This window comes from Amphibalanus amphitrite, unplaced genomic scaffold, assembly GCF_019059575.1.
Source record: "Amphibalanus amphitrite isolate SeventyFive unplaced genomic scaffold, NRLGWU_Aamphi_draft 000662F_arrow, whole genome shotgun sequence".
Lineage (NCBI taxonomy): Eukaryota > Metazoa > Arthropoda > Thecostraca > Balanomorpha > Balanidae > Amphibalanus > Amphibalanus amphitrite.
In genome coordinates, this window is record NW_024882156.1 from 148,210 (window position 1) to 167,139 (window position 18,930).

Sequence of the window (18,930 nt, forward strand, 5' to 3'; positions counted from 1 at the left end):
GGTGATCAAAAATAAATCATATATCTACCTACCTTACGTAAGTTCTAACTATAGAGGCCACTCTATGTAGTTGATAAAGTGTCGTTTTCAATGCTTCGTATCAGACCCGGAGTCGGAGTCAGAGTCGGTCAGGACCCCAGAGTCGGAGTCGGAGTCGGAACAGGGCTACCACGACTCCGAGACCCTGCTTTTCGGCACCATGAAAACCGTGCCACATCGAATGGGCCACGAGAAGCCGTTCTTCTCCCTAGATGGCGTTAGTAGTACAGCGCCTGGACTCACGCTGTGCCGCAAGACGCGAGCCCGGCTCAGGCGGCTCAGGGAGCGGCGAATGAATGAATGGTGGCCTTCGATGTGCTGGCTGCTCTTCTAGGCGATGTAATTAGATACACGATCAGCATTATTCAGCGATCGATGCAGGCTGATTCTAATCAGGCGGCCCAAACCGTCAGCTTCTTATACGGTCCTGGGGTGGCCCCTCTAGGCTTTGTGATGAGTTTCAGGACATGATAGCTCCTTCAGTGCTCACTGCTCAGCCCATTTAGGAAATCTCACTAGCTTAACAGTGCAAAAGACAGTACCTAATCATCGTCTGAAGAGCGCCTTATCAACTGTGTGGCCACACCGGCTCCTCGAAAACACGTGCACCCGAGCTGCGACCTCGGCCGGTGACCTCGACAGCCTGAGGCTTGATACCCTCTGACCAGAGTGATTGGCAGCTCACCTTTGATCAGTGAACAGAAAGAGGGCAGCTAATGTGAGCGGGAAGGGTCGGCGGCCCGCCGCCATATGGTGCACCCGGAACGGCTGAGGCGGATCCATCAGCTGAGACGGGGTTTCGCAATTGATCCCAGATGGCAAATGACTTGTGCAGTACGGAGGGACAAGCCTAAAAAACGCGCATGTGTATTTTCGACTGCCCATTTAGCATTCAACGAAAAAACAAAACAAAACAATAACTTTTGCTCTTTCAAGTTTACCAGCAGTGCATTTATCGATGGTTAAAATGTTACCCTTTCTGTCGGCTATTTCAGAGTCTGAGCCCCTACAGTGGAGTCGGGTATGGCCGCCGTGCTACAATGTCCGCCACTGTTGCCGCTGCTCCCGTTCTCCTCCAGCGGCGCTGGCAGCCTGCCGCCCTGGAGCGGCGGCGGGGGCGGGGGCGGGGGCGGGGGCGGGGGCGGGGGCGGTGCAGCGGGCCGGTACCGCCAGCTGTTTACCCTGGCTCCGGAGCCGTGTACATACGGTACCGCTGTATTCGGCACACGGACGGCGCGGCGGCCGGACCTCGAGCTCTGAATCAGCGCGGCCCTCACTGCGGCTCTCCTGTCCTCTATCTGTCCATCCTGCATCCGCCCCAGATTCCCTTTAATGTTCCCCTGCCATCGTCAGGCTGGTTCCCTGGAACGCTGGGTCCCTCCGTGGCTAGAGCGATGTTCAGTGATCAGTGGGAAATGCAGGGCAGGTGGGCGGCGAGCGCCCTAGTCCCATTGTCAGGGAGGTGAATCCTATTTTCAACGTACGGTCCTGCGGTCTGTTAGCTGAGCCGCTGTGCTGCAGTATAGCGCAGCCTGGGCCGGCTCTGTTGTGTGTTGTGCGCCCGTGCGCCACCCGAGCCACGGCTGACCGCTGCTCCCACCCGGTCCTCGGCCGCTGATTGGGCGGCTCCATTTGGCCACCGTCCTAAAGCGTCCGACGCGACGGCCGGGGAAGCGCCCAGACGGCTGAGTCACTTCCCCGGCCGAGCCGCCTCACCGCCGACTGTCACCGCGATCAGTGACGTCACCGGGAGCAGTCGGACGTCACTGGAGTCAGTGATACGTCACCGGACTATTCTCCCGAGCATTCGTGCCGCCCTGTGACGCTGAAAGTCGCCCCCCGATTCACGCACGAGGTGACGTCTAACAGGTAGGCCCTGACTGGGTGTGGGTGTAGTGACTCGGCGGACAGTCTGTTTGGTCACCGCGAGTTCCGAACCATAACAGAGGCAAAATCAACCGGCAAGACAGGCCGCACGACTTGCTCTAAAAATAAGTATCTGCAAACCGCCGGTGAAGTAGAAACTTACGTGTGGGTACTTCGTGACTCCTCACGAAGTACCCACACGACAGCGCACACTCGAATGCAGCTTAGACGATCACAAACCAGACCGAATGAGGGGTCGTGACAAACTTAGAGCAGGCCTCGGCTTTTCATAGCATTTTAGGTAGGAATGAAACACCTGCCAATGAAACATATGCTTCATCAAAATCGTCTAATGACCGATTCCGGTTGAGATGGACGCGGGAATATCGCATAAAGCTATATTTATATTAACGGAGCTAAAAGCACTGGCCATCTGCGTCTTCCTCCGATTCGGTGTATGTGTACCGCCCCGGCCGCATTGCAGACGGCTCGGTTACGGTTGGCCGGCGGCGGCCTCTGACTCGGCGGCCCGTGACTCGGCGGCCTCCGACTCGGCGCTGGCTCTCGGGCCGACTGAGTCACGTCTGTCCGTCGACTGCTGCCCGGATGACATGGCCCGGTCAGACGGGCGGCGGCCGGCCGGCCGTCGGCGCGCCCCAGACGGAAGGACTCCGGCTCTGACAGACGGACACAGCGCCAGACGCACCGACGGCGGGTGACTCGGGAGTCAGAGAGGGGCGACCCAGGAGTCAGAGCGGGGCGACCCAGGTGTCGATGATTTGTCCGATGATGCGAGGCAGAGCACGATGTGTCGTCTGAAATCTGTGTCGGACAAACACTGGCATTCGACGCTGCCATAAGCAAAACCGAAAATAAATCAAACGATCTACCATTGCTGTGCAAACCAGTTGAAATGATGCACCGATGTCCATGTGACATTGCTCAATGGCCCCACTTTGTGTCTAGAAAGTAATGAAAACGATGCACCCGTTGCTGCGAACAGTCTGATGCGCTGGGGTATTTTTACACACGGAGCAGCCGATCTCGGTCGGGTGCGGGGCCGGGCGGGCGGCGGCTCGCCGGTCAGAGCAGACATGGTGAGTCACCGGCGGGGGCCGGGCCACCAGCTGGCAGCCGCTGCTACCAAAACACTGAACCGGGTAAAAATAAATACCACAACGCCCACGGAGGGGCGCGCCGCGGCCAGACGGGCTCTTCACCGGCATCTACCGACGGGAGCAGGCACTAGTGATACCTCAGAATACCGTCGCACAGCCGCCGAATACGGAACGCCGAGATCCGAGCCGGAACGGGGTGAACAAACCGATATATACGAGTAGGTATACGAGAGGGAGCAGGGTTCGTGTGCACCAGCTGATGTTCACCCGTCCGTCGTTTTCATCCTCAGGATACTGAAATCCCTCTCCTCCACGCCGCAACCCCCACTCCGGGTTGGACAGGCAATTTGATCTCAAACGGGCTGCTCCCTTGGAGCGGCACCGCTGCTCTGTAGGGAGCACACCCATAGCCGGGTGCAGAGAGTACTTGGGGGCTGGTCGGCCTATTCATTGGGTTTGGGACGGGCTCAGCCCCGGTGACTCTAGGGTGCCTGCCCAGTCCAATGTCTCTCCTCTATTTCTTATCGTCCTCCCGGTTCTGCAATGGTCTCAATGGACCGAAAGGGCCTAACCCAACAAAAGGAACAAACAAACAAACAAAACTGATGTTACAACCATTTGAACGATGTCACAAAAAGCCCTATCCGAAACGATTAGCCTGCTAGCATCTACTGTACCAAATCCGCTCACTTACCACTAATGTTGTCTCTGTGTGTTTCGGAGGAATTTCCAGGACAGGAGTCGGGCGGCTGGAGCGGCCAGGCAGCGGCTGCGGACGGCACAGGACGCTCCGGCAGAAGTACCGGACCCGCCGCACACTCACGGTCCGCAGCGGCGGGCCGACGCTCTCCGTCCCACTCGCGGCCGAACGAGAATCGGTGGGCGGCCGAGAATCCCGTGATCCAGGGTGGAAATAGGTAGTCCAGCCGGATTGACATTCTCGAGGAAAGGATGTGCGTGGATGCGGGACGCCTGAAACACAGGAAATGGATGCTTGTTATAAATGTTATATAGAGGCACTAAAATAGTTGATTGTGGATATATTCACGTGTTACACAACACTCTATCACAGTGGCAGAGGTGGTAAAAGTTTTTTTTCTTGCTGAATGCGCAGCTGATCGAGTACTTGTCTGAGTTGTTAGCTCAACCGGGGATCCTCCGTGACTTTAGTCGGAACCAGTGCTGATCAGAGACGGTGTATTGCTATTGCAGTCGTCGTATTTATCAACACGGGCCTCACTAAGATCTCGCCAGCTAGTTGCAGCTTTATTAGTAACTGACATGTCACGTATATAATATATCCTTCGTCTACCAACAACATTCTACAGAGCTTATAGTGGGTGACGCCAGGAGCAAACACGGGCCCACTGTGCGCAGGGGCGGCACTATTCACACAACAGTCCACACACAAACAAGAGAACGCGTCATATATTTACATCCATGATCTAGCTGCCCATAGGCGAGGGACGAGCAGCAAAGCGGAGACGGGCAGACAGGGTGGCCCCAGCAGAGCCTTACTGACCGGCGGACGGGACACACCACACATAGCTCGGTACAAACGGCGGCGACACGCCCAACAGTGACTAGCAGCGCGGCGAACCCCAGGCGGCGGCGGGCAGTCCGCTCCTCTCACCACCCCCTGAACACCCAGCAACTCGGTACGTATAACTGACCTGACCGCGGTCACGGAGCAGTACCTGGCACGACTGGACTTCACAGACGACAGGGACAGGCCACCCGACGACCCTGTTCCACCTCCCCAGTCTCCTAACATATCATCTTCTGTACGGCTCCTCGCTAACAGCAAAGGCACAAATACACCCCAGTGGTTCTCAAATCGGGCAGTGCAGTTATCGGCGCTGAGGGAGCACCCCGGGTGCAGTGTAGTGCGGATCAGTGCAGTGCAGTGCAGTACTGACCAGAACCCATCCACCGAGTGCGCTGCGCCGCGGTGCAGTAGTGTTGGGCACAGTGCGGCGCGGTGCTCTATGACACGGTGCAGAGCGGTGTTGTATGGCACAGTGCGGTGCGGTGCGGCGCGGTGCGGTGGCTCCTCAGGGCTCACCGGACACGGTCACCACCGCCTCTGACGTCACGCAGCCCTGCTCTCCAGTGCAGACGCACCGGTACACACCAGCGTCCTCTGCGGGCAGATGGCACACGGTCAGACATATAGAGGAGTGGAATGCCGACAGGCGGTCCGACGCGCGCATGGTCGGCGACGTAGGCGGTGCTTTATGGACAACGGCGACAGCAAATCTTGAGCGATACATTTATTCGGTGGGATATTAGCTCCATGAGCCAGCCAGTCCCACAGGAGTCTCACCTGCGAACGCCTCGCGGACGGAGAGTCGGCACAGGCCGCCGGCCGAGTCGGTGCGGTACGGCGAGCCGGGACCGGCGCCCACCGGCCGGCCGTCCTTGGTCCAGGCCACGCGCAGGCCGGGCGCCGCCTCCACCAGACAGCGCAGCTCGAACGGCGCGCCGCGCACCACGTACACGGCCGAGAGCGGCTTCAGCAGAACGGGCGGCTGCGGCGCGCCGTCTGCGGCGGGCGGGGAGGCGCTGTCAGAGACTGGCACACCGGGTGGATGGTGAGGGGAGGGCATGGGTCAACTGTGTCAAAGGGAATGCGGGATGGCCAGTAACATAGGTCGCACACTGAGACGGGTAGATGTGATCGTTAGCAGCGATACGAATAGCTGTGCCGGTCGATGGGCTGCGCATGGTTGTAATTTAAGTGTGGATCGGGTGACTGTCGGCTGGGATACCGTTGGAATCAACGTCGTGTTTAACTTCATCATCTATAACATATGGTCTCAGATTACACACCATTAGATCTACATGCTGATAAGTTAGTACTTCATCACCTGAGACAACGAGACATGTCATGACAAGGTAAGTCATGCTGGCAAAGGACGTACGAATAATGGAACATTTCAAAATGAAAAGAATAACAACATAACATATTTGGATGTAAAATCAAGCTTAATAAAATATGACAAAACAGCATACAACAGATACACAGAACAATCACATGGTCATGCGGACACGTTGGGCCCATGCCGTTGTATCGTGCTCGTTCCGTGGTCGGTCTCACGGCATGTCGTCGCCGCGTCTCTCCGGCTCATTATTCGACTCTCGTTAGACCCATGCGTCCGTCCGTGCTGCACCGCACACCCGGGCCGGGCCGGTGGGCGGGTCCGAGCCCCGTGCACCACTCACTGCCGACTGGAGCGGGCGGCACCAGGGGCGCCGGCCGGCGCAGGATGCCGCGCGGCGCCGGCCGACTGCCCGGCCGGCTGCCCGGCCGACTCTCCTCGCCCTCAGACCGCTCGCCGTCCGTCGCCGGGTAGTCGACGAACGCGTTGGGCGGCGTGCGCGTGCCGAACGCGCTCTCGGGCCGCAGCCGTCCGGCGGTGACGAGTTCGCTGAGCTGCGCCCGGTCCAGCTCCTGAGCGGGCGGCGCGGGCGTGGAGGCGGCCGGCCGGCCCGACTCGGCCGCCGGCGGGCCCGGCCGCGCCGCCGCCGACGGGTCGATGTTGACGGTCGGAGGCCTCTCGCCCGGCAGAATGACGCCGAACTCGTACCCGAAGTCGTACTTGAAGTAGATCAGACCGGTGTCCTGGTCGATGTGCTTCGTGCCTAGAAGTTCGCAACGCCATTGAAATGCTATCCATGTCCTTGACTACAGCAGACGTGTACGACGTAAGATTGAAGCTGGCTGGACCCGAGGGTTGGGGGCCGAATCTCGTAAGACTTTAGCTCAACTAAACTTTATCCCTCCCATTTAAAATACATCTAACCCTGCAATCGAAAACACAACCAAAGGAGTGTCTCACAGCACGTCTTCGGGTTTCCACGGTATGCTTTGGTAGGGTTCCCCGAGTGGAATTTGTGCCGGTCAGCGCCCGCGTTACCCGTCCCCAGACCGGCCTATCCACTCGCCACAGTCCTTTCCTCCGGTAAGACACCGAGCGCCCTATCGCTCACCCTATCACTTACAGTTGCCCCATTCATCAGCCGCAGTCCCGGGCCGACCTACCCACTCACCAGTTTCACGGAGGCCCATCCTGGCACCTCAGTCCCCTGGCAGGCCTGTTCACTCACCGCAGTACCGGGTCGCCCCGTTCATTTACCGCAGTCACACAGACACCATATACCCTTACCGCAGTGCGCCGGACCGATCTGCTCACCTACCACAGTCCCGGGCCGGTCAATGCACTCACCGCAGTCGCGGGCACGGTCCTCGTTGCGGTACGACATCGGCCGGCCGTTGACGGTCGGTGGCTGGCCGGCGCCGCCCTGCCCTGCCGTCACGGCGGGGGCGGGGGCGGGGGCGGGGGCGGGGGCGGGGGCGGGGGCGGCGCGCCCCGACTGCACCTCCTTGGATAGCCTCTGCACCTTGGAGCTGAACGTGTCGCGCATCTCGCTGAACTGCCGGGACAGAGTCTCTGGAAGACAGACAAAAGGGATGCGAGTTAGGCAATCGACACCAAACGCATGCAATAACAAGCAAGCCACAATGATTAATTCTGTTGCCAAAGGATCTAACAGGAAGCACAATGCCATCTTCGTTAATTCATTGCTCTGAGCGACGTTAATGATCCTGCTCAGGAAGCCATGCAACCACTTGAAGGACTACGAGTATACGGCTTAGAACGACTGGACAGGTGCGGGAATCACACTCACCAGTCGCGTCGGTGTGCTGGCTCCCCGCCGCGCTCCGCTGCTGCTGCTGCTGCTGTTGCTGCTTCTGTTGCAGCAGCTGCTGCCGCTGGACCTCTTGGACCAGCTGGCTGGAGGTCGTCGATGGGGGCGGCGGAGGCGTTGGCGAGGGAATCTGAAAACGTTGGAATGACTATGACATTCTGCCCTTTAATCAGGGGTACATGTGTCACGATCATTACAAATCGACAGCACGTTTAAGAAATAACAAATCAGCACGTATCTCTGTCCGCTCAGAGCTGCTGTGGGCGCCGGCCACGTACCCGGGTGGCGGTGGTGGTCTCGCGCCGCTCGGTGACGGTCCGCCGGCTCAGCTGGCTGCTCGTGCTGGTCGTCTGCCGCACGGAGCCCGCCGCGGACGGCGCCGACTCACAGTCGGGCTCCGTCTGGAGCGCGCCCGGAGCCGGCTGGGACCGGGCCGCCGCCGGCGACTCGAACCGGGACGGCGGCGTGGGCGAGCGGGCGCGGCCGGCGGCGGCGGGCCCGGCGCTGCCGGCGCGGTACTCCACCCGCCGGTAGCCTGGCGCGCCGGCGCCGCCCGCCCGCGCCGCGCCGGGCTGCCAGCGCGCCGCGATGCCGCCCTCCAGGTCACTCTCGTAGTCGGACTCACGCATCTCGCCGCGGACGAACTTGGACGGCACTGGCGGCGAGGGGGCGACGGCCGCCCGGCCGGGGCCCTGCGCCGCCGGCTGGGAGCTCAGCTGGGAGCTCTGCTGGGAGCTCTGCAGGGATTTCTGCTCAGAGCTCTGCTGGGAGCTTTGCTGAGAGGTCTGTTGATAGCTCTGCTTGGAACTCTGCTCGGAAGTCTGCTGAGAAAGTCTCTGGGGCTGCTGAGACGACTGGTTTATTGATTGGTGAGAGCTCATTTGGGAGCTCATTTGTGTGGTTGTTTGTGAGGTCAAACGAGATGTCATTTGGGAGGACATCTGAGAGGTCATTTGGGATGTCATCTTGGAGCTCGTCTGCGAGCTGGATTGGGATCTCTGGTTACTCACAGATGACTTCTGTTCCGTTCTCGCTCTGCTGATCTGTGTACCGGACGTTCCGTTGGTCTGGGGGGTCTGTCCCAGGCCGTTTTCCCTCCGGCTGGATGTGGTCGAGGTGGTAGCGCTGTAGAAGGTCTGGGCAGGGGGAGGCGGAGCGGGGGTATCGGCGATTTTCACCGCGCTCTCAGAGGTGCTGACAGACGTCCTGACCTGCCGGCTGAGGCTCTCCGTGGTGGTTTTGGTTTGTGTTTTGACCTGCCGCGGTGGGGACGGCGGCCTCGCTGTCTGCTGGAGCTGCTCGCTGATCCGCTGAATACTTTCACTGGCGTTAAGCTGTCTGAACACGGACGGCGGCGGAGCCGGCTGTCCGTTCGCGGCTCTGCCGGCCGGCCCGGTGACGTCACTGGACCGATGGTCGGTGACGTCACTGGTCCGGCAGGTGCGCTGCTGCTGCTGGCTCAGCTGGGTGAGCTGCTGAGCTCCAGCTGGCTCAGCGGGCCGCGGCGCCGGCCAGTGAGCCAGCGGAGCCACGGCCGAGTCTAGTGCCGCCGCCTCCAGAGCCGAGTCAGCCGCGACACCATCCTTCTGCAGCAGACACACACAGACAGACACACAGTCACATCCTCTGAGCGGCGCGGGCCTCTCACCGGACCATCCAGTCGGGATCATATGTGGATGGCAACGATAGCTTGTTTACGAGTGAGAGCTCGCACTGTAAGCGAGCCATCAAAATCGTTGAGATAACGCAAAAACACAAATCAAGCGGTAAACGGCTGACGTAGTTGGGAATACAATAGCGGAAACATTTTCTAAACTTAAACAGCACCGTGCTTCTACTCTATATCTATTGGTTTGAACTTCTACCGTCAGTTAAGGCAAACGTAGCCAAAGAAGCGCTCTAACAGCGTATGAGTCCAGAGCTCATTGCTTTATATCGTTACTTTACAATGGCATGAGCTTTTACAATGGATACGGGTACACTAATTTCGGCTCCTTCCTATGAGTTGCGATAAAAGGGTTAGAGCACGTGCCTTCAGTTAATAAGTCATGGGCAGTCTCGACTAGGATTCTATGAACACTAAATGGCATCTATTGTGAGATTCTAAAAAAGACAACCAAAGCTAAACAAAGGTCACACCACGTTCAGCGCAGCCTGTGATGAATTCAGTTAGGTTTTGGCGCAGATTAACGGTGGTTGATCAGGCGCACTCAGACAACCGACATTGACTCATGCACACTCGGTGGGTAGTCACTCCAAAGCTCTAGCCTGGATACAGAGAGCACTCGGCGGCGGGGGAAGCCATGCGAACTCAGCGTCAGTGCGTCCGGCGGCCACGGCTGTGTCGGCCGGATGCTGCAAAACCAGCGGCGCAGGAAAGCTCGGGGCTGTGAGCCACAGTGTGAGTCAGCAATCGGACAGACAGGACAGATACCTAGCGAGCAGAGAGAGCGGCCGAACCTGACGCACCGGCGGCGCCGCGTCGCTGCCCTGCTCCGGGAAGCTGGACACGGAGAGCGGCGACTCGGACCGCGGCTCATCGCCGTCGGCCGGCCGCTGGGACTGGAACGTCGCGTCGGCCGTCTCCGAGTACAGCGACGTCCGCTGGCGGCGGATGGTGTTCTCGGCGTCGGCTGTGTAGCCTGAGTCGGGCTCGCGCGCCGGCCGCGGCGGCGAGCGGCGCACCGCCGGCGGCGAGCGGCGCGGCGGCGGCGAGCGCGGCGGCGTGACGGGCGGCGCCGGCCGCGCCAGCGGAATGCCCATCACGTCCGAGCTCTCCTCGGCGGCGGCGGCGGCGGCCGGGGACGGCTGCGGCGCGCGCACGGCCCGGTACTGCGGCTCCTCGTCGCCGCTGTCCTGCGGACGCCAGCGCGCCGGGATGCGGCCCTCGTAGTCAGACTCGTAGTCAGACTCGCGCATCTCTCCCTTCTGGAACTTGCTGGGCATGCGCGGCGGCGGACCGCGCGGCGGCCGCGCGCGCGGCTCCTCGGCGCGGTACGGGAACGGCGGCAGCGTCGGGAACGGCTCGAACGCGGCCGACGTGGGCGTGCTGGTGGCGGGCCGGGCGGCGGCGGCGGCCGGCGCGGCCGTGGCCGGGGCGGGCGCGGACGGCGGCCGGGCGGGCGGCGCCGCCCTCAGCACCAGCGGCGACTTGGGCCGGATCGGCCGGGCGGGCCGCGGCGACTGGTGCGGCACCACGCCCACGGCGCCGGGCATCCGCGGCGCGCCCGGCGCCGGCGCCTGCTGCCGCACCACCTGGCGGCTGCTGTGGAACTCCTGGCGGCTGCTGAAACTGGTCACAGACGTGGCCGTCGACGCAGCGGCCGCCGGGCCGAGCTGGCGCTGCGGGGACGGCGACGGCCGCACCGGTCGGAACACGGTCTGCGCCGGCCGGGCCCCGACCGCAGTCTGCTGCTGAGTGACCTGACGCACAGTGCTCTGCTGCTGCTGCTGCCACACGGTCCTGCTCTGCTGCTGGTACTGCTGCTGCTGCTGGTATTGCTGCTGCTGGTACTGCTGTACCTGCTGCGGCTGCGGCTGCGGCAGCACCTTCTGCTGGATGTACGGGTCGGGCCGGCGGGCGGCCAGCGCCGCCAGCTCCGGCTCCGAGGCGTACCCGGCAAAGTCGGATGTGTAGCCGGCGCTCTCGTAGGCTCGCTCCTCCACATTGCTGCCCAGACTGAGTGCCGACGAGGGCCGGTCGCGCTCGTCCTGCGTCCACACGGGGCCCGCCGGCCGGTCGTCTTCCTGCGCCGGCGGCGGCCAGATCTTGGAGAGCTTCTCCGACTTTTTGGTGGACCACATTTTCTGCATGGTGACGGCCTCTGCCGAGGGGCGCGGGGACAGGCCGCGCGCCGCCGCCGGCCGCGGGGACACGGGCGATGCGAGGCGGACCCCGGCCGGACCGGCGCGGCGCTCGCACGACGAGCTCTCGACTCGCTTCTCGAGGCGGCTGTAGCCGGTGCTCTGCTGGCCGAACGGCACTGGTCCCTGACCCACCGGACTCTGGGGGACGCCAGCGCGCGGCTGCGGCGCCGGCTGAGAGAAAGGCACCGGCCCGGGCGACATCGGTCCGACAGGACTCTGGGGCACACCGACCCTGGGCTGAGCCGCCGGCGGGACGAACGGTGCTGGTCCGGGGGACACCGGTCCCACGGGGCTGTGGGGCACGCCGACTCTGGGCTGCGGCGGCGCCGGGACTGTACTCGTCTCGACCGTCCGTCGCTGGCTCCAGGCGGCCTGCTGCTGCGTTGTGCTGGTGTGCGCGGCGGCAGGCTGGACGGGGGCCGGCGCCGGCGGCCAGCCCGGTCTCCGGTACTGCGGCTGCTCCGGCTCCGAGCTCTGGGAGGCGCGCCGCGCCGCCGGACCGCCGTCCGGCTGCTCCACCGGCGGCCACTGCGGCCGCGCCGCCGCCGCCGCCGGGGCCGGGCCGGCCGGCGCCGCCGCCACTGGCCGCTTGGTGGGCACCCACGGCGTTTCGACGGGCGCCTTCTTGGTGAAGCGCGGCCGGTCGGGCGTCGGGTCGCGCGGCGGCTCAGCGGCCGGCGGCGCGTCCAGTTTGGGCCGCGGCGGCAGCTCAATCTGCGGCGGCGTGTCGAACTGGGACGGCGGCGTGGGCGGCTTGGCGGCGTCGGCCGGCCGCGGCGCCGCCGCCGGCAGGCTCACCTGGATCTCGCGCCGGTCGATGTACTCATAACCGTCGGCCTGCCAGCGGGTCGGGATGCGCTCGTCATAGTCGCTCTCGTGGTCGCTCTCGCCGAACTTGCCCGGTACGAAGCGGGTGGGGGTGGGCGGCGGTCGGGTGGCGCGGGCCGAGGCCGGCCGCGGCCGCTCCGGCTCGTACGGGAACGGCTCCAGCTCGGGAAACCGCTGGAACGGCTCGGCGGCGGCCGACTGGGGCCGAGGCGCCGGCCGCGGAGCCGCAGCCGCCGCCGGAGGTACCGGCCGGGGAGCAGCAGCCGGCGGTACCGGCCGGTCCGGCTCGGCCGGCCGCGTCGGCAGCACACATACGCCGCCGCGCAGCTCGGCCGTCGAGCCGTTCGTCTCCACCTCCGAGATCTGAGACTCGAGCTTGCGTTTGATGCTGTTGAGCCGCTCGCCGGGCTGGCGGCGCGGCTCGCCGGGCTCGGTGGCGGAGCCGGCGCGCTCCTCTCTACTCGTGACGCGCTGCTCGCTCGTGACTCGGTGCTCACTCGTGACGCGCTGCTCGCTCGTCACGCGCTGCTCGCTGCTCGTCCTTATCTCGCTGGTGACCGTCGCTGGGGCCGGGACCGGCGGTTTGTACGGCTGGTGGGCCGCAGCCGCGTGGGATACGTACGTCAGTGGCGCAGGTGCTGGGGCTGGAACAGGAGCTAGGACAGGAGCAGGAGCTGGAGCCAGGGCTGGGGCTGGGGCTGGAGCTGGAGCCGGGGCTGGGGCTGGAGCTAGGGCTGGGGCTGGGGCTGGAGCTGGGGCCGGGGCCGGGACAGGAGCAGGAGCTGGGGCTGGAGTTTGCACGGGAGCCGGTTTCGGGAACCTGTACAGGCTGGCTCCGCTGTGGACCTGTGGCGCCGGGGCGGCCGCGGCCGCGGGCGCCGCCCGGCCCACGGCCAGCTGCTCGGCTGTGAGCGCGGCTTCGCTGGCGGTCCGTCCGTACACCGGCGACCGGACGGCCGGCGGCGCCGGCTGCTGGGGCGCCGGGACGGCAGCGGCGGACGGCGGCGGCACCGCCGGCTTCGGGGCCGGCCTCGGGGGCTCCTTCGCCGGCGGCGGCGGCTGCTTTACCGAGGTCTCGGTGGTCTGCCGGAGGGTGTGGGACTTCACCTCGTGGGACGTGGTGGTGGTTTTCACGGCAGTCGGTGGCGGCGGCTGCACGGGCGGCGGTGTCGCGGTCAGCTCGGGGATCCTGGGCTCTCGGTTGACGGTGGTCTTGGTCACCTTCTCCTGCACGGTCTCGCCCTCCCTGATCTTCTCCTCGGCGAGTTTCCTCAGCTCGCTGACGCTGCGGCGCGCCGGCGGCGGCTCGGGAATCTCGGCGATCTCCGAGAGGCGCGTCAGCTGGCTCTGCCTGGTGGCGTCGCTCTGGGCGTCGTCCGTCTGCGGGATCACCTGCCTGGCGATGGGCGGCTCGGGCCGGCCGGCGTCCGCCAGGTCCACCGACACACCGCCCGTGGTCATCCGCAGCTCCTTGTGCTGCTGCAGCTCGTGTCGGGAGCGCGTCTCCAGGCGACTCAGCTCGCCGGCCGGCGCGGCGGCAGGAGCAGCGGGAGCAGTGGCGGCGGCAGGCGCGGCAGGAGCGGCGGCCGGGGCAGGCGCGGATGGCTCAGGGGCGGCCGGCGCCGTCTCGCAGGCCACACTGCTCTGCCCAAGCGTCGCCTTATACTAGGGGGAGCAGAATATGAACAGTTAGCACAGCCACGGCGGCTTTGGGGAGGCGCGGCGGGACTCTGGTGTGGCCATAGCCGAGCCAGCTGAGGCGCCGGCCCGGCTACTTTCGCCACTTCCTCGTGAAAGTGAAGTTCTGGAACACAGTGTGGTGCTTTATACAGGGTGGTGACGGTGCAGGTGATTAACAGACAACAGACCGTCACCGGTGCTGCCACCCCACCCAGACAGTGCGCAGGCAGGTGCACGGGCTCAAATAACTTGAAATCGGGCCTATATCAGTGGCGAGAGTGACTCCAGAATGCCCACACAGACCTGTGCATATACCTGCTGCAATGTTTACCACACAGAAAGACAGGCCACCACCAACCCAGTAAGTCCTCACTCATCAGCATTCTGAGACACCAGGACAATGCAACACAGAGCCCATGGTGGATAAAAAACGCGTAAGAAGACCCCTCACCATATGACCGACCATCCCCAAACCATACCATACACCATACTCGCACTCAAAATTCCGTACACTAAGAAAAGCAATGGCGCAGAGAGGAAATTACGACAGGCGAAAGAACGCGACAGAAAAGGTGACAGGGTCGAGGCTAAAAACGGGAGACGGAAGATGGAACATGTGACACTGACGGAGTGCATGGGGACGGGGAGGATACGGGAGCGGACTGGGACGGACCGAGACGACAGGGGACGGGGCGGCCGTCTCCGCGCGGGGCCTGGACCGGCGGACCCACCTCCTTCTCAGTGAGGTTCTGCGTGGTGAGCCGGCGCTCCACCAGCAGCGGCACCTGGTCCGTCACCACCAGGTCAGCGATCGAGGTCGCCTCGCCGGCGGCGTTCGTCGCCCGAATGCTGTACTTGCCCGCATCCTCCCTCGTCACTGCCGAAACAAAACCATAGACACGGTAAAAATGAATACGGCTGTGTTCACTTGCCTTAGATAAAACATGTAAATACCTACCTACTGAACATGGCTTGGAACTTGGAAGTGCAAAAAACCTACGCTATCTACGCAGGTACCTACGCTATTTTCGCGGCAGAGGATGCTTGGATAATGTAGCACGGAATTATTTGAGATGACAACACCACGGTGACAACACTTTGCTACCTGCAGAAATCACCTATAATTACCGATAATTACCTGCAAATTTCAGTTACCTAGTGACCCTAGCAGAGTTTCAATGGAGCTGTAGCGGGTTGGTTTCGATTGTGTTTTTAAGGGGTGGGGTAAAGGGGTGGGTGCAATCACACATAGACAATACAGGGCAGCCTGCATCATAAGTGAAAATTTACGTTAATCAGCTGAAACAAGAAACTAAGCTAATCGCAATTCATCATAATGCGAGCACATTAGCAGGCCCAGGTCGGACTGGTGCGCCGCTATGGGTGCCGAGTCGGAGGCGGCGCCGGCCGGCCGCCGTGACGCCATGGGCGAGTTTATACCGGCGCCGGGCGGCAGGCCGCTGACCGCGCTGTGCGCGCCCACCCCGGGGCCGGCCAACTACCAGCTGCCCGAGCTGAACGCCCACCGGCCAGCCGCGCCCGCGCACCTGCTGGTCGGCCGGCCCGCCGAGCGCGCGGCGCCCGCCGACGCCGCCAACGCCGCCTCCTACAACCTGCGCGAGACGCGCAGCCGGCATCGGCTGGCGGTGACGCTGAAGCCGCGTCTGAGCGCGCCCGACTACCGCTGCTCGCCGGGCCCCGTCCACCTGGTCACCGTCGGGGACGTGGCCAGCCGGCCGGCGCGCACCTCTCTGAAGGCGGTGCCGGCCGCCGGCGTCACGGTCGGCCTGCCCAGTCCGCTCGACAAGGGCATCGTGTCGGCGCCGGCGCCCGTCTACGGCCCGGTGACGGCGCACCTGCCGTCGGCGCCCGTCCACAGCCTGGCCGCCCGGCTGCCCGTCTGTGACCGCACGGCCGGGCCCGGGCCGGGCGCGCGGGACGTGCGAGCGCCTCCGGCCGGGCCGCGCCACTCGTTCACGGGCCGGCCGCGGCCGGTGACGCCGCCGACCCGCGACTTCCCCGGGCCGGGCGCGCACGACCCGGTCCCCGTGACACCCGCGAGCCACGCGCCCACCATCGGCCGGCGGCTGCACCCGCGCGGCCCGTCACCCACGCCGCCGCCTAACACCTACACCATGCCACCCGGCACGTCCCGCAAGTCAGAGATGACGTTCCGGCCGTTCGAGAGCGAGTCGCCCGCGCAGGAGACACCCGGACCGGCCGCCTACTCGCCCGAGAAACCGGCGCGCCGCCGAGCTCCGGCGTTCAGCCTGGCTGGACAGCTGACACCCAGCCAGAGCGGCGCGCCCCCTGCCGTCGGGCCGGCCACCTACAGACTCCCCCGGGAGCCCAAAGCGCGGCCCGCCTTCAGCTTCGGACTGAAGGCGGCCCGCGCCGGCGGCGGCACGCCGGCGCCCAACGCCTACGAGCCGCACGAGCCGCCGGGCACCCGACGCGGCTTCCCGCTGGTGGGCCGCCGACCGGCCGGCCCGGCCCAGCCGACGCCGGCGCCCAACGCCTACTCGCCGCGGCCGGTGCTGGCGCGCGCCGCCCGCTACCCGCTCGGACTGCGCCACGTGGACATGAGCGGCCGGCAGCAGCAGCTGGTGCCCTCCCCGGCGGCCTACACGCCCCGCGGCGGCGGCGGCTGCCGGCTCCGCGCCGGCGCCACCCTCAAGGGCCGCGCCTCCCGCTACACCTACACAGGGTTCGACCAGAGCAGGCCACTCGGAGACATGTCGCAGCGCGCGCAGCGCACCCGGCCCGTCATCTACTAGACGTCGAGCGAAATCCCTACCGAGTGACGAGCACTGCTTATGGGAAGCAATGTGTTCAGTTTGTTCGTTTATCCACTCTGGTCTCCGCATTTATTTTCTGTTACAATACACGGGTCGAATGAAATAATAATAAATCGATCTATGAACCTACTGCATGACAGCATGACCCCAACTGCCTCGCCAAATGTATTTATTTCTTTCACCCTTGTTGTGGGGAGACCACGCTTTCCCTTCCCCGTCCCCACTGACCTGTCTCGATGACGAGGATGTGCCGGCTGCCCTCCTCCTTGACGCGGTGCCGCTCGGGGTGGAGCGGCGCTCCGTCCCGGCTCCAGACCACCTGCGGGTTCGGCGTGCCGCTCACCGTGGCCTCCAGGAACACCCGCTGGCCCGGCTGGGCCACCTGCGCCTTCAGCCGGTGGTCGAACACCGGCGGGAACACCGTCTCTGCGGGGAGGAGGGGGGGGGGATGGTCAGTCAGGCCGGCGAACGGGCCACTAGTGGGTGGAGGTGGACCACAGCATCAGCGGAATATGTACACGTGCAGGACACATTTCCTGAACTTTGGGGTGTTCACGGACACCGCACACTGCTGCGTGCGGTGTGTGCGGTGCGTCCAGCAGGCGTGGGGGTAGGGGATGGGTAGGCGGCTCTGACGTCACGGCTGCGTGCGGTGGACGGTCTGCTGTGGCCAGTCCCGACCGGCCACAGCGGTCGCTGTGTGCGGTGACGGAAGGCTGCCGTAGGGACGCAGTGGGCGGAGCTTGGAGGCTGTGTGCGGTCCGATCGCACACAGGGCCCGTGAACAGCCCTCATGCGAAATTATTGCACGAATTCGACTGAGTCTCTCTTTAGAGTTAGACACTCGGCCTCATCATCTAACGGTCTCTGTCGGCTAGCCCATGACCCCGCGCCGGCAGTGCGCCCAGTCGCCTACTTTTGACGACGAGGTCGGCGGTGCTGGTGGCCGTGCCGGCGGCGTTCTTCATGGTGCACGTGTACCGGCCGGCGTCCGCCTCGGTGACGTCATCCACCGTCAGCGTGACGCGGCCCGGCTCGTGTGACGTCACCAGCCGGGGCGCGGCGTCGGCCGGCAGCGGGGCGCCATCCCGGAGCCACTGCACCTCGGGGGCCGGCGAGCCTGCCGGACAGACCGGGCGGCGGCCGTCAGTGCGGATAGCGGGTATGTACCAGCCTCACTGCGCATCACCGTGACTCTACCGTCTTCACATTCACCGCCCCGTCCTGTCCGTCCCCATACATACAGGTGAAGGTCCCACCGCCCGTGTATATGGACCCATCCGTACCCATACAGACCCCTCCCTACCCCTGCAGACTCCCTCCGTACCTGTGTAGGCCCCCTCCAGGCGGGCCGTCTCGCCCTGGCGCACCATCTGACCCTGCAGCGGAGTCAGGAAGCGCGGCGGCTTGGCCGGCACCTTCTTCTCGACCCGCTCCGCCACCTCGCCGCGGTGGACCTCCTCGTAGGTGGTCCGGTGCAGCTGAGGGAGGTCAGGTCAGGTCAGGTCAGTGTGGACCTCCTCGTAGATTGTGCGGTGCAGCTGACTGCTGAGGACGGAGGATGTCTGCTGAGGTAAGGTCAGGCTAGCGTCAACTATCAAACCAGTTGGGTCATATTCACAGCACATTTCATCAGACAAAAGACGAGCAAAATACATCAAGCTTGGGGTAGAAAAGAGCGTTTTAGCTTCAGAGGCCTTCCCTGGGTACAGCCAATGGCAAGCCATCACAGCACTCACTGGTCGTCCCTCTGTTGAGTCCCCCCCCCCTGCCCCTACCCCCTCGTACCGGCTCCTCGGGAGGAACCGCGATGCTGGAGTGCACCTCCTGACTGCGCTCCTGATCCTGCTCCTCCGCCGGCTTCGGTCTCCTGCCACCGTTAATCACCTGAGGGCAGGGACAGAGTAGGGCACTGCTGAATGCTGATAACTGGTAAGTGGCTGAATCGATGTGTCATCGTGAGGAACTCGATGTTTCTGCGCAAACAAGGAAAAAAATGCATGAAGTGACTAGTAGACAGC

General features: G+C 63.8%; 1 protein-coding gene across 1 annotated transcript in view; it reads right to left on the minus strand.

Moving 5' to 3' along the window:
* Window positions 1-5,077: 5,077 nt before the first annotated feature.
* Window positions 5,078-18,930, minus strand: part of LOC122364226 (titin-like) — a 94,097-nt gene continuing 80,244 nt past the window's right edge. Inside the window, exons 36-47 of the mRNA XM_043334415.1 lie at window positions 18,698-18,796; window positions 18,237-18,390; window positions 17,826-18,029; window positions 17,138-17,335; window positions 14,843-14,988; window positions 10,197-14,096; window positions 8,245-9,322; window positions 7,253-7,333; window positions 6,547-6,668; window positions 6,315-6,477; window positions 5,350-5,568; window positions 5,078-5,166 (exon numbers count right to left, since the gene is read on the minus strand). Of these exons, the coding sequence (XP_043190350.1) occupies window positions 5,078-5,166; window positions 5,350-5,568; window positions 6,315-6,477; window positions 6,547-6,668; window positions 7,253-7,333; window positions 8,245-9,322; window positions 10,197-14,096; window positions 14,843-14,988; window positions 17,138-17,335; window positions 17,826-18,029; window positions 18,237-18,390; window positions 18,698-18,796 (6,453 nt within the window). The remainder of the gene's footprint in view (window positions 5,167-5,349; window positions 5,569-6,314; window positions 6,478-6,546; window positions 6,669-7,252; window positions 7,334-8,244; window positions 9,323-10,196; window positions 14,097-14,842; window positions 14,989-17,137; window positions 17,336-17,825; window positions 18,030-18,236; window positions 18,391-18,697; window positions 18,797-18,930) is intronic.